The 13,325-nt window shown below is 35.9% G+C and overlaps 1 protein-coding gene across 1 annotated transcript; it reads right to left on the reverse strand.

Annotated features, from left to right (window-relative positions):
* Positions 1-154: 154 nt before the first annotated feature.
* On the reverse strand, positions 155-13,166 carry LOC137028350 (inactive serine/threonine-protein kinase TEX14-like). The gene is made up of 28 exons (XM_067397110.1): positions 13,037-13,166; positions 12,834-12,948; positions 12,578-12,743; positions 12,170-12,309; positions 11,857-11,944; positions 11,069-11,202; positions 10,846-10,962; positions 9,972-10,095; positions 9,698-9,876; positions 9,287-9,435; positions 8,992-9,182; positions 7,322-7,430; positions 6,638-7,182; positions 5,834-5,910; positions 5,570-5,661; positions 5,257-5,469; positions 4,980-5,077; positions 4,534-4,653; positions 4,149-4,420; positions 3,744-3,895; positions 3,486-3,634; positions 2,558-2,720; positions 2,303-2,434; positions 2,121-2,211; positions 1,529-1,615; positions 1,340-1,416; positions 420-480; positions 155-200 (listed from the first exon to the last, which is right to left on the reverse strand). The coding sequence occupies exons 1-28, from the start codon at positions 13,164-13,166 to the stop codon at positions 155-157; spliced, it is 4,017 nt and encodes a 1,338-aa protein (XP_067253211.1).
* Between the last annotated feature and the right edge of the window lie 159 nt (positions 13,167-13,325).

The following is a 13,325-nucleotide window of genomic DNA, read 5'->3' on the forward strand; positions in this document are numbered from 1 at the left end:
AGCTAAGTTTTTTAATGTTATTATTATTTGGAAATAATTTTTTCATTTAACTGTAAATTCAACATAAAGGAACACAAACCACGACTTAAGCATCTAAAATGGAAATGATTCAGATGCAAGAGACCTTGAGGATATCCGAAAGATTGGCTCCTCTTTAACAGTGCTGTTTGACTAACTGGGGAGGCATCTGCTCAGGAACTCTGATGATAAAAAATAAAACAATGACATTACAAAAATGAATTGAGCATTTTCAGTCAGGAAAGGTAGGTCATTTTAATTAGTAATTTACTTGTAAAACATTACATTTCTAAGACTTAAGTGTTTAAAAGTCAATGGTATCAATATCTCTAAGTAGTAAGATTTACACTAGCACTGTATTCCTGAGGTCAAATGCATTTTATTTTAGGATTCTTGTGCACCTGTTAAGATGGTTCTCCTGATTAGCAGCCTCAGTCTTCTCTCCCAGCCCATTTATGTCTTCTACAGAGAGAGTCAACAGGACCTTACCAATTAAACACTACATTGGGTGTTTGAGTTACTGAACCTTTAAAGGTGCAGTGTGTAATATTAACAGCTAGCGGTTAAAATGGTTACAGTTTGTTGTTTCCCACTCCCCCTCCTCAGACTCGACACTCAGACGGGTTGCCAGATTAACAATGGAAGGCAGTGAGCCTTATGCTCTAAGTCAAGGGTGTCCAAACTCGGTCCTGAAGGGCTGCTGTCCTGCAAAGTTTAGCTCCAACTTGCCTCAACACACCTGACTGGAAGTTTCTAGTATGCCTAGTAGTGGGGTTGGAGCTAAACTCTGGAGGATAGTGGCCCTCCAGGAGCAGGATTGAGACTAGGTTGATGAGTTGATCCCAGCCGAGGAATAAGAGGAATAAGGGTCTTGTCTAGCGCAATGATTGGTCATTTTCTAAAAAAAAAAAAAAATTAATTTTCTCCTTCAACTTTAAAATCGCCCGACAGCGTTGTTATACCTTTTTTTGTAAAGGGCGTTTGACTTATTCTTTGCAAAGTCTTTGCTTTGTATACACTGGATCAGTACTTTCGGCAACATTGCGTGTGACCTTTCCAACGTGATTATGTAATGCTTGGCGCATCACAGAGCAGTGCAAGACGTGTATTTTGGTTAAAAAAGTACATATATTTTTATTTATTTACTTAGAAAATGACCGATCGTTTTTCTATTCCTTGTCTGGGATGTATAGCCCTTTGAAGCTGCATTGAAACTGTAATTTTGAAACCTTCAACCCATTGTACCCCGGTAAAGTCCACTATATGGAGAAAAATCCTGGAATGTTTTCCAAAAAAGACCCCATAACTTCTATCCACTCACCTGCAGTCTCTATGTAGACTCCTTCTGGACAGCCCTCTCTCACATCCCCCTCTCCTTTTATTTCGGACTGAGACACCCTAGACCAAGTGCAGATTAATGTTTTTTAAAATTTAAGAGTGAAATTCTTATAAAAAGTCACAGTTTTAGAAAGTCTGTTTGCACTGAAAAACACAGTCTTTAAACACTCACTGTGACCCTGGGCCTGTAGGGGTTCTCTGTACTGTGGCTTCTTCTAAAAGCATTCTTTGCAGCTCCTCATCAAGGGTGGAGCTTGCCCTGCAAGATTTCAAAGTTGAAGCATCTCTTTTTTACTTTCTTTTTTTTTTTAGGGGAGGAAAAACTGAATTTGTGATTTGTCTGCAATTTATCCTTGCACACTTTGTTTTTAAATTATGTGCTTGTAATCTTTTATCAAAAACTAATGATTTTTTCTTGAGAAGCTGTTTTACTAATACATCACAGTAGGGAAGAAAAACTGGTTGCAATTTCCAGTTCTTGCTGACTTTTCATGCTGACAATTTTCGGTTCATTTACAAGTGTAAATGAAATGTGCATACCTAAGTGGATAGCCATCCAAGTGATAAAGACACATGAAGTCACTACTTGTAAATAGACACATAATTTTTGAGGGCAATTTTAATGTTAAATATAGATGCTTTTCTCTAACCGAACAGCCTTAGAATGATTATGCAGGTCCTTTTTCTTTTTTATCACAACTGTGTCAAAACGTTAACAACCAATAATGAAATACCCCTTACCAAGGCAAAGTATTGGGTTTTACCTCTCAGTTTCATCAAGGCTGTGACTCTTATCGCTTTTTTGAGAGTTTGAATTACTATCCATATCAGCAGAGTTGAGATTTGGATGCTGGTCTGAAAATACAAACGCACATCCTTTAATTCATTTTAAAAATGATAATAAGATCTGTCTCACCATGTATCTGACACAGGTTTTCATCCTTACACCCTTCCTTCCTCTTTGAGATTTCTTCATCGTCAAACACTTTTTCATCAGAGGGCTCATGCTCACATTGATGTTCAGAATCTGACGGGTCGTCAACTACTTCCTTTCCTTCCTCACCCACATCATTATTCTCTACAGGAATCACAAACAGTTTTTATTTTCACACCATGGCAATTGTTAAAATCAATAATACTTTAACAATACATCTCATAATGAATTTTTAGAACACTTTAGCAAAGAATTCTAAATGCACACTTTCAATAGGATGCTCCATCTCTTCACTGGTCTCAGTGGTCTGTCTGGCTCCAGAGCTGGCAGTGGTAAACTCTGCATTACCGCTGGAGGGAGAGTCTGTTTCCTCCTTAGACATTTCTCTTTTCGCTGGAGACTGCAGGACGCTAGACACAGAGGCATTCGTCTGAAAAGGGATGCAGAATATCAATATAAATCTGATAGCTGTGAATATATTGATGTAAATATAAGATAATGGTACATTTACTTTTGTCAGATGAAAGCTTCTGCAACAACAAAATATTTGATTCTATAACAAAACTTTTGAGTGAATTTAAGCTGCCAAAACACATAGAAAACATGAAAACATTGAAGATCTTTGATGGCTAGAGTGTGCCATCAAATTATCCCAGTAGTCAACATGACATTTAAAAAGCACATATTAGAAATTAGAGATGCACTCATTACTGATCATTTTTAATATTTTGAAGCCAAAAACTGAAATATAGGTCATTTAGTTATCATTCTACATTTAGTGACTGATTACAAATAACATACCTTAAAAGTCTTAAATCATTAATAATATTTATAATACATAATGGTTAATAAAAAAGAATGAATCAAACTATACACGCCTATAGCCAACATTCTCTTATACAGTAAAATTACACAAATATAACAACGATTATAGAAATAAAATGCATGTTTGTCCTGGGCACTAAACAGGCTCTGAGTAGACATTTTATTTATGTTTAATTTTAGTCAGGCCAACTAGTATTAATCATCTGGAGTGTTCATTTAAGTAAATAATCAGTTATCAATATATCAGTCTATTTTACTTATCAGATTGATACAGATAGCATTATAAAAACACATTTATCGTCTGATACCCATATGGCTGTTGATATATATCAAAAATGTATAATTCCAATCTACTGATTCATTGACTAACAGTGCTGCTGTCTCCTGCACTGGCTGTAGCGTAACTCTCTGTGCAGACAGTGTGGGATGGAGCACTGCCCCATGGTGATGTGTCCAACAGGCTCTGGAGGTGAGGGAGGGACTCAGTGCCAACCTGTACATCTTGAAGAGTCCTACGACCTGTAATTAAATGGTGTGCACAATTACATAAAACTGACTCTGAATTTTGATTAATCCTAAAAGTGAAACCTAAGTAGATGCTTATTTTTTTTTTAGATTCACTTCATACCTTTTGGGCTGCGTGGGGTGCTGTTACAGGGTGGATGTCCTCTGATGTGAGATATAGGCGGGGCTTCAGCTGACCCCACCCACTTTTGGTGCTGGGCTGGTGAATAGGATATGCTGGAGAGGTCTGCAATCTCAGCGAGGTCTGGCAAACAACTGATCGAAAAAAAAAATCACCAAAGTACAGAGCACAGGCTCAGCCAAAGGAAGTCACCATTGTTATTTTTTATCGACAAGACTATACAGACAAAATACAGTTTTAGGTTGGTAAGATTTTTTAGGTTGCATTCATTTGATCAACAAACAGTAAAAACAGTAAATTGTGAAATTCTATGACCATTTAAAATAACTGTTTTCTATTTAAAGATATCTAAAATGTAATTTGCACGAAAAGCTTTATTTCTTGTACCTGATGTTAGGAATGTACCTGTGCACAGGAGTAATGGATTCAGACTCCTTTGAGTCCTCTTGAGCAAGCTGGTACTCTGGATAATGAAGAATGATATGAAGGTTAGAAAAAAGAATAAATTTTACCCACCAATCAGGTAATAAAATGATTGCAGGGTGTTTCATCTGTATACCACTCAGACTGTTTTCTACATCTTGTTTTTCCTCTGCCGGAGATGTGCTGGGTCGGCACACCTCCACTGTGACATCCAACTCATCCTCTGAGCTCAGTGACTGAGAAATAAAGGGTTTGTGAATTATATGTACTTTATTTATCAAGGCATATGCCTTTTCTGATTTTAGTTTGTAATATGTCAAAACTAACTTGTGCAAATGTCCACTTTCACCTGAGAATGCTCTACACCAGATGATGTACTTTTGGACAGGTGGTGTTTGGGTGTGTAGAACACGCTAGATGGCTCAAAAGGTGTCTGTGTATAATCCGAACTATTTGAGCTTCCTTCATCCTTTGGACACAACAGACATAGTACATATTCAACATTTTAAACATGTAGAAATTCAAGTTTTCAGTCATAATTCACTTTGATATTAAACTCTCCTAGCTCTTATTAAACAGGTTTAAACTATTACACAAAAAGCAGTTCTTGTCACATGTACCTTTAAGACTTCTACATGTAAAAAAACTGTCATGATAACCTTTTTGCAAGTGAAATATGTAACCTCGTAAAGCTGATGAATCTTGAATGTAAATGTGGGTGGTTGGGTTTTAATGGGGGAAAACATTAATGAACTGGTAAAAAAACAAATATAAATAAAGGTCATAGTTTATCACCTCAGTTTGGCTTGTAGCCTCCAGCACTCCACTGGTCACGTCATAAGTGTGATTGATAGTGTGGTATTTTGTGCTCTCATCACTATCACTCTGAATACCTGGCAGTAAACAGAATTTTAAAATAATTTATATATATATATATATATATATATATATATATATATATATATATATATATATATATATATATATATATATACACACATACACAGAATTTAACCTAATTAAAACAATGAATGAAATATCTTAACAGCAATTTCATGAATAGCTCTATTACCAGCAAAACTCTTGAACAGTTGCTCCAGATCAGTGCTTTCCTGGGTCTCAGACTCCCCGTAGCTGTTCACACTGCATCTGCTGTTGTGACTCTGCCAGTCCTGTAGGTGGAGCTGTTGCTCCTCTACATCCTCACTGTCACTGCTGCCTACAGCACCCAGTAATGTCCCTAAACGCCCACGAGCCATTAGGGCCACCATATCACTGACCTCAGCTGTACCAACAAAAAGGACAGGTCACATATCTTTTAAACAGTCTTTATACTAGATAAACTGCACATGAAGATAATGAGTGGTGTGGCTGTTGTCTCTCACTGGTCCATGTGGGTTTTGTTTGGAAATGTTCTGCGAGAGATCGGTGTGTGCTGTCTTTCTGGGTCTTCGAAAACTTCGAAAGCACATTTAACCTGAAAGAGATGTATTTGTTTTTTTGTCATGTTCTTGCTTATTTGCTCATATATCTTTCCTGTTACTGCCAAAACTTGCCATCCTATCTATCATACTCGTTTTTTTGTATATGATTTGTATTCTGCTACTTGTACTCTGTCTTTTTCTGCTAATGCACTTCTGCTGTTGTACCTCTCATACTTCTGACGTCCTGTCTGCTGCTGTCCACTCTTTGTTGCTTCAGCTCTCTTCAAGTCACTTTTCTCCTCCTGTAAGTAAAGTTTTTCCTCATATTATTTTCAATATGCTTCTTAAATCATCAATCATTTTTTTTTTTGTATCTGATCTTTGTTAGTGGTATTTTTCCCTAATTTAGTATGTAACTCCCAGCTAGTTGATTATAGACTGGTGATAATCTGAAGGTGAAGTATAGTGTGTGTGTGTGTACACTACCGTTCAAAAGTTTGAGGTCAGTAAGATTTTTTTTTTTAAGATTAGTACACATTTAAATTGATCAAACATAACAGTAAAGACTTTTACATTATTACCAATCATTTCTATTTCAAATCAATACTGTTATTTTGAACTTTCTATTCATCAAAGAATCCTGAAAAAAAGGATTTCCACAAAAAATGTAAGCAGCACAATTGTTCGATAATAATAAATGTTTCCTGAGCACCAAATCAGCATATTAGAATGATTTCTGAAGGATCATGTGACACTAAAGACTGGGGTAATGATGCTGAAAATTCAGCTTTGACATTTTAAAATATATTACAATAGAAAATAATTATTTTAATTGTAATATTTCATACAATATTACTGTTTTTTAAACCCAATAAATGCAGCTTTAGTCACCGCAGAGACTTCTTTTAAAAACATTAAAGAAATCTAACTGACCCCAAACTTTTTAACAATTTATATTATATTTTTATCATTGAAAAAAATATACACTTCACCTTTAACGCCCTGACATTTGAGGTTGTGTGCACATACCTGTACACTACTAGAATAGGATGTGCTCTCAAAGCTCTCATCTTGAGCTGAGCTGTACTGACTGACCTCCTCATCTGCATTAATGGTCCACTTGGGTATATAGTTTTTGGATGGTGGCCCCAAAGCCTTTCCAACATCATCACTGCACTCTTTTTCCATGTTTACCCTGTTCACCAATGCATCCACCTCGTCGAAGCATGGGGCGCTTAATCGAGTCGCCTCCACATTATCCAGACTCTCCTCAGCTTGCTGTAGAAGAACCTGAGACACTTTAAGGTTGAGAACAATGGAGCCAGTATGCTTTGAGATGGAGCGACTGATTTCCAGATCCTTGTCTGTATCAATATAGTTAGAACGAGATGGTTCAGAGGGTGGAGCATGACGAGTAATAGGCCATTCATGCAAAGGAGTGATGTCACGATGCGAGATATCCCAGTGGAGGTCATCAGTGTCTGTGGTGGACTTTTCTTCTTCTGTGTAGATTCTTTCTAGTTCATGTTCCTGGATCTCAGTGTGCACTGCAGTCCTGCAGTTATACTGATATACTAAGAGGAAAGAATAGGACAATCAAACTATATTAATGTATTACATTACATTCATGTTCTAAGCAGACACTTTATTGCAAAAGTGATCATTTTCTAGGCTCTAAAAGTTTCCCTAATCATGGCTAGATGGAAATCTCACCAGCGTTGTCTTGCTTTCTCTCCTGATTAATGTCAGTGTTCCATCCAGGGATGCACTGAAGAGCCGACCAAGAGTTCCATCCACTTCTCTTATTCTCGCTCCTTATCTCCTGCAGCAGATTAGATTGCACCATTTACTCTCATGGTATCATATATTACTCTCTACAACTGGAAAAAACCTCGCACAACATAACCTTAATAGTCTTTCTTCATAATTTCCTCATGGCTCCCACTAATTAAAATGTAATGTTTTGTGTTGCTAAGTTAAAAATGTGATACTCTAATAGCCATAACAATACATAACATGCATACGTATTTGTTAAACTACCAATAAATAAATCAATCAATAAATAAAAAGGGCAATAAAAGACATGTACACTACTATTCAAAATTTTTGGTTCAGGAAGATTTATCTTTGAATAAAAAATGTTGGTAACACTTTACAATAAGGTTCATTAGTTAAACATTAGTTAATGTATTAACTGACATGAACTGTAAATGAGCAATACATTTGTTATTGTATTTACTAATCTTCATTAACGTTGGTTAATGAAAATACAGTTGTTCATTGTTTGTTCATGTTAGTTGCAAAGCATTAATAACTAATGTTAACAAAATTTTAATAATGTATGTAAATAATAATGTAAATGTTGAAATTAACATTAACAAAAAAATTAATAAATGCTGTAGAAGTTCATTATTAGTTCATATTAACTAATGTAGTTAACTAATTTTAACTAATGAACCTTATTGTAAAGTGTTACCAAATTATAACTTGTATTCATTTCAAATGAATGTTGTTCTTTAAAACTTTCTATTCATGATTTCCACAAAGATATTAAGCAGCACAGCTGTTTTCAACATTGATAATAAAAAGAAATGGTTCTTAAGCAGCAAATCAGCATATTAGAATGATTTATGAAGGATCATGTGACATTGAAGACTGGAGTAAAGGCTACTGAAAATTCAGCTTTGCCAAAATTGCCATCAAAGGAATAAATTACAGTAATAAAATATATACAAATAGAAAACAGTTATGTTAAACTGTAATTATATTTCACAATATTAGTCTTTTTACTGTATTTTCTAATCAAATAAATGCAGCCTTTTTGAGCATAAGAGAATTTCAAAAACTAAAAAAAAATGTGAGTGGTAGTGTACATCTAGAAGAGAGCGCATGTTACATGTGCACTGATACAGATGATGAGATAAGGTGCTTTCGCACCTAATAGTTCCAGGAACTCAGTTATACTAACTAGCCACTAGAATAGTTCCCCAAGAACTAATCCCTCCCTCCCGCCGGGCCATTTTCCTGGTTGCATTCACACCAGCGCTAGGAACTCTGAAGTGGCAGACAGCGACGTCTTTAAATGCGGAATTTACAAACTTTAAAAACCGGTGGATGGAGGATGCCGTGATTGGAGCTGTGTTTGTTGTATGTCATGGGTTTTGTGATAGCGGAGATGGAATGTAAACACATAATTTACGACTGAAAGAGCAAAAATTGAGGGCTTTTTAAAAATACTGGGTGCAGTATTCTGTCATACACTAGTTCCTGTGGTGCGAACACTGCAAAATCTGGGTATTTCCCCCAATAGTTCTAGGAACTTTGAAAAGGTTCCTCCGGTGCGAAAGCCCCAATACAGTAACATACAAAACTCATGTACAAACTTTGATATAACAACGTAGATTGTAGCACAGATCGTGCAGGCTGCTGGTCCTGTGCTGGGCTCTGTGCTGGAGGCCCGTCTGCAGGAACTGGTAATAAGGCTCAGGCACAGCAGGGTGTGCTACCAGAGCCTGACCGGCCTCTACTGACCGTTTTATCCAGCGTTGGTCAGTGGGGCCCCATGGCACATCATCTGTACAAAGCAACACAACCACCTTACAAGTTACAAACTAGTAACACAAAACAATATCTATTAACATAAAAAATAACAGCTAGTTTACATTACATGACCAGTACCTGTATAGATCTCCTGTATAAGGGCACACACACTATAGAGATCAGCTTTTCCTGTACATGCTCTACTTCTAATAACTTCCGGAGCTGCCCAGTTGATCAAACTGAGAGGCACAGGAACAGGAGGCGGGGTGTAGGGGCATGTTCCTTCACTGTAATTGGAAAAGATGCTAAAAGGCATATCGAACGACTAAAGATTCAAATCACATTCTTTTTTATTTGGAATGATTTTACTATATCTATATCTATAACTATATCTTTATCAATACCATAATAGTTATCATCCTTGATGTGAACGGGCCTTAAATGTCCATAATGAATTTAAATTTAATTTACACATTTCATACATTTAAATGATTCAAAATTTATAGAGTCCATATATTTTAATATACGCCTTTTGTGATAACGGTGTACCTGGGCACCATGAACCCGAGGCCGGTAACCTTGGCAACTCCAGGGTGTACTATGAGTACAGTGTGTGAAGAAAGGGCCCGGAGCACCAGAGATCGGCCGTGCAGGTACATTAACACCTCACAAACCTGTAGCACCACTGATAACAGGTCAACCAGCTGTAATAGAGGAAACTCATCCCGCTGCAGAGCATGGAAATAAACAAGGAATGTAGTTAAAACAAAACCACTTCTCAGTCATTTATAAATTTGTGCTTTCTGAAATGCTGAATTATTACCCTTTGGTGCAGCAGACTGTAAAGGGACCCTACATTCACTCTCTCATAGACCAGCTTTGTGCTGTCCAGGCCAGCGGACATACTCACAGCCATCAGCAGGAGCAGGTGCGGGTGAGACAACTGACTGCAGAGGACATCATAGAAATCATGGCTACTGCACAGTATATTTAGATAACAAATAACAATGGAGGAAAATAAATAATATAGGTTTGGAATTACATGAGCAAATGATGAAATTTGACATTTTTGGACATTTTGACCGAAGTTAAAGTCAACATAAAATCAAAATGGACCTTATTAAATTTGTTGATAAATGTCCCTGGTTTAATTGTGCATGATTCTAATGAGGGCTATTATAGTTACCTAAAACTATAACTAAAACTATATATATAATGTTTATATATATATATATATATATATATATATATATATATATATATATATATATATATATATATATATATATATATATATTTATTTTAATACATTTTTATTTAGTTTAAGTTGAATTACTAAAAAACTATAACTAAAACTGAAATAAAAATGTATATATTTAAAAACACACATTTTTTTTTAAATAAAATTTAAAACAAAAACAGAAAATATAATAAACACTAATTCAAATAATTAATTAAACTATAAAATTGTATGTGCTTCTAAAATTACCTTTTTTCTAATGAAAGGCTGTGTTTGCAGCAAAAATATTAACCAATATAATATTAATCAATAATATCATAGGCCAACATGTTTCATCTAACCCTGATAAAATCTACATTATTTTCCACTCAGTTTTACTCAAAAATACTCAACATTACAGGAGAGAATGCATAAGGGAAGTATAAGGGAAAACCATTTACATAAAAAAATGCCTTACCAGCAATACTCCTGCTCAGAAATGAGTAGATCCAGAAGACCATCTTTTTCTTCACATTGTTGCAAAATCTTATCATGTAGCTCTTTTACAGTGACACGACATCCTTTCCAACTGTAACTGAGGCATGGTTAAACAAAACAAATGCTGTTATATCCATTACATCCTTCCTCTGATGTGACTTCAACAGCATAATTAAAAATGATCATTCATTACAATGTCTTACTTGGTCATACGTATGAAAGATCCACACATAAACGAATTGAGGGACTCATCATTAGCTTGACCCAAGTCACTGTCACATATCAAAGACACAGAAGCAGCCAATCCCAGACTCAACCCAGGCTTCTCAAAGCATAACTGTAAAGATTACAGAACATATATATATATATATATATATATATATATATATATATATATATATATATATATATATATATATATATATATATACACAAAAACAGCTCACTGGAATTATTAGCTGTCAAAGTTAAAGGATATTGTGCTTAGCAGCTTTACTATGCTAATGAGAAGAGGACTTGTAAAGGGATAGTTCACTCAAAAATGAAAATCTTTTATTCACTGTCATGTCTTTCCAAACCTGTATGACTTTCTTTCTTCTGCAGAACATAATTTAGGATATTTTGAAGAATGTTGGTAACTAAAGAATTTTGGTTCCCATTGACTTACATTGTACTTGCCCATATAATGGAAGTGAATGGGAACAGGAACTTTTTGGTTATCAAGATTCTTCAAAATATCTTCTTTTGTTTTCCACAGAAGAAAGTCATACAGGTTTGGAACGACATGAGTAAATGATGACTGGATTTTAATTTTTGGTTGAACCATCTTTTTAATTCTATAAATCCTTGTAATAGTAATCTAGCATTTAAGACAGTTTATTTATCGATATGAAATGGTTTATGAAAATGACCAAAAAACATGTATTTGTGGTGTGTTCAGGGTTAACCTTCTCACAATACTTGCAAGAGGGAAAAAATTGTTCACACAAACCTTTCCATAGCCAAAACACTGCATCATCATCATATCACAGGCAGACATCTTATAACTTGTTTTGTTTTCATGACTGAGCTCATATCCCCTAAAGAGAAGGACACAAACAAAAAGATTCTGAACTGTTACTTTCATTTTTACTTTTGTACTAAGAACACTTGTATTGAGTTTCCAGTTGACGTGCTGTATCTTAAATCAACATCCTATGTATTGTTACTTTCTCAATCTCAAGAATAAATGACACTATAACAAAGAAGACATTGAAAGTGTTCACTGATACAGATAAATAGTAGTAAAGTACAGCAGATCTTACCAAGGAGATAAGCGCTTAAGCAGGGATGGAGAGTTCAGGAGAGTCTTTGAGGAGGTAGGGGTGGAACACCCATCCCTAGACAGATGCGTCTGCAACAACCTCTGCATTTGAGACTCGCATCTCTTCAGAAAAGCAAGCATCTGTAGATGAGGAAGAGAGCACTTCCAAATATACCACAATAAGGTGCATTACACAGACCATTGATAAATGCATGTATATAGAAATTACAGTTGAAGAAATGTGATATTTTAAATATAAATAAATAGAAACATATGAAAATGTTGAAATTGTAAATACAAATATCTAAAATAGTAAGTCATATCATGAAGTACTCTGTCATGACAAAGACAAAGTTCAAGGCTGCACTGATGCTGCGTTTTATCTATACAGATCCAAAGCAGCACAGACCTTTGGGCTGTTCTCCTGAGCACCTGCCTCGGCCCAGTCCTTCGGAGTCCGGCCCTGATCGTCATGTAGACGCAGGTCCCCGCCAGCATCCAGCAGTGAACTCAGGAGCCAGGGATTGCAAGAGAAGACTGCAGCATGGATGGGGGTACTTCCATCATTACAGCGGCTGGTGAGCATAAGCATCACACATGAGATAGTACGCTATTTTCATAATCAAACAATCTCCATGGATGATTGTGGGAAGGTTTGGCCTTACTGATTTGGGTTTGCTCCATACTGCAGAAGTTTCTCTGCTACACTGACAAAGCCGAGGAGAGACGCACAAAAGAGTGGTGTCTGCCCAAGGTGGTTCATGCTGTCAGCTCTCACACCTGTGGAAGTTGTCATACAAAAAGCATTAATGAAACATGTACAATCAAAATCAAAATATTTTGAAATGCCCCTGAGGTGTATTTAAACCTTTTTTGAGGACTTTCTCCACTTTTGCTACTTTTTTCTCAATTGTGTATTTGTGTAGGAGGGCTGGTAAACCTCCACTTTTCACAGTGCCCAAAAGCACCGGGCAGGGCATTGGCTGAACCCCTGACATGATGCTGATGTCCCATGGATCAAGTTATCAGGTTTCTTCTTCCTCACCTGTAAATCATAATATACTAAGTATACTAATATAATATAATATACTAACTAATAGTTAGTTTTAGCATAGAAACCTAATCAAACAAGAGGTTGACACATGTTTGCTTAACAT

Source organism: Chanodichthys erythropterus, chromosome 10 (assembly GCF_024489055.1).
Source record: "Chanodichthys erythropterus isolate Z2021 chromosome 10, ASM2448905v1, whole genome shotgun sequence".
Lineage (NCBI taxonomy): Eukaryota > Metazoa > Chordata > Actinopteri > Cypriniformes > Xenocyprididae > Chanodichthys > Chanodichthys erythropterus.

Bases quoted from the DNA above. Each gene is read 5' to 3' on its own strand.
- LOC137028350 (XM_067397110.1), bottom strand. From the start codon at position 13,166: ATGTCAGGGGTTCAGCCAATGCCCTGCCCGGTGCTTTTGGGCACTGTG. The intron at 7,183-7,321 runs GTGAGATTTCCA...CTTTCCTCTTAG, and splicing joins GAGAAAGCAAGACAACGCTG to TATATCAGTATAACTGCAGG. The intron at 481-1,339 runs GTGAGTGGATAG...CTCTCTCTGTAG, and splicing joins AGTCTACATAGAGACTGCAG to AAGACATAAATGGGCTGGGA.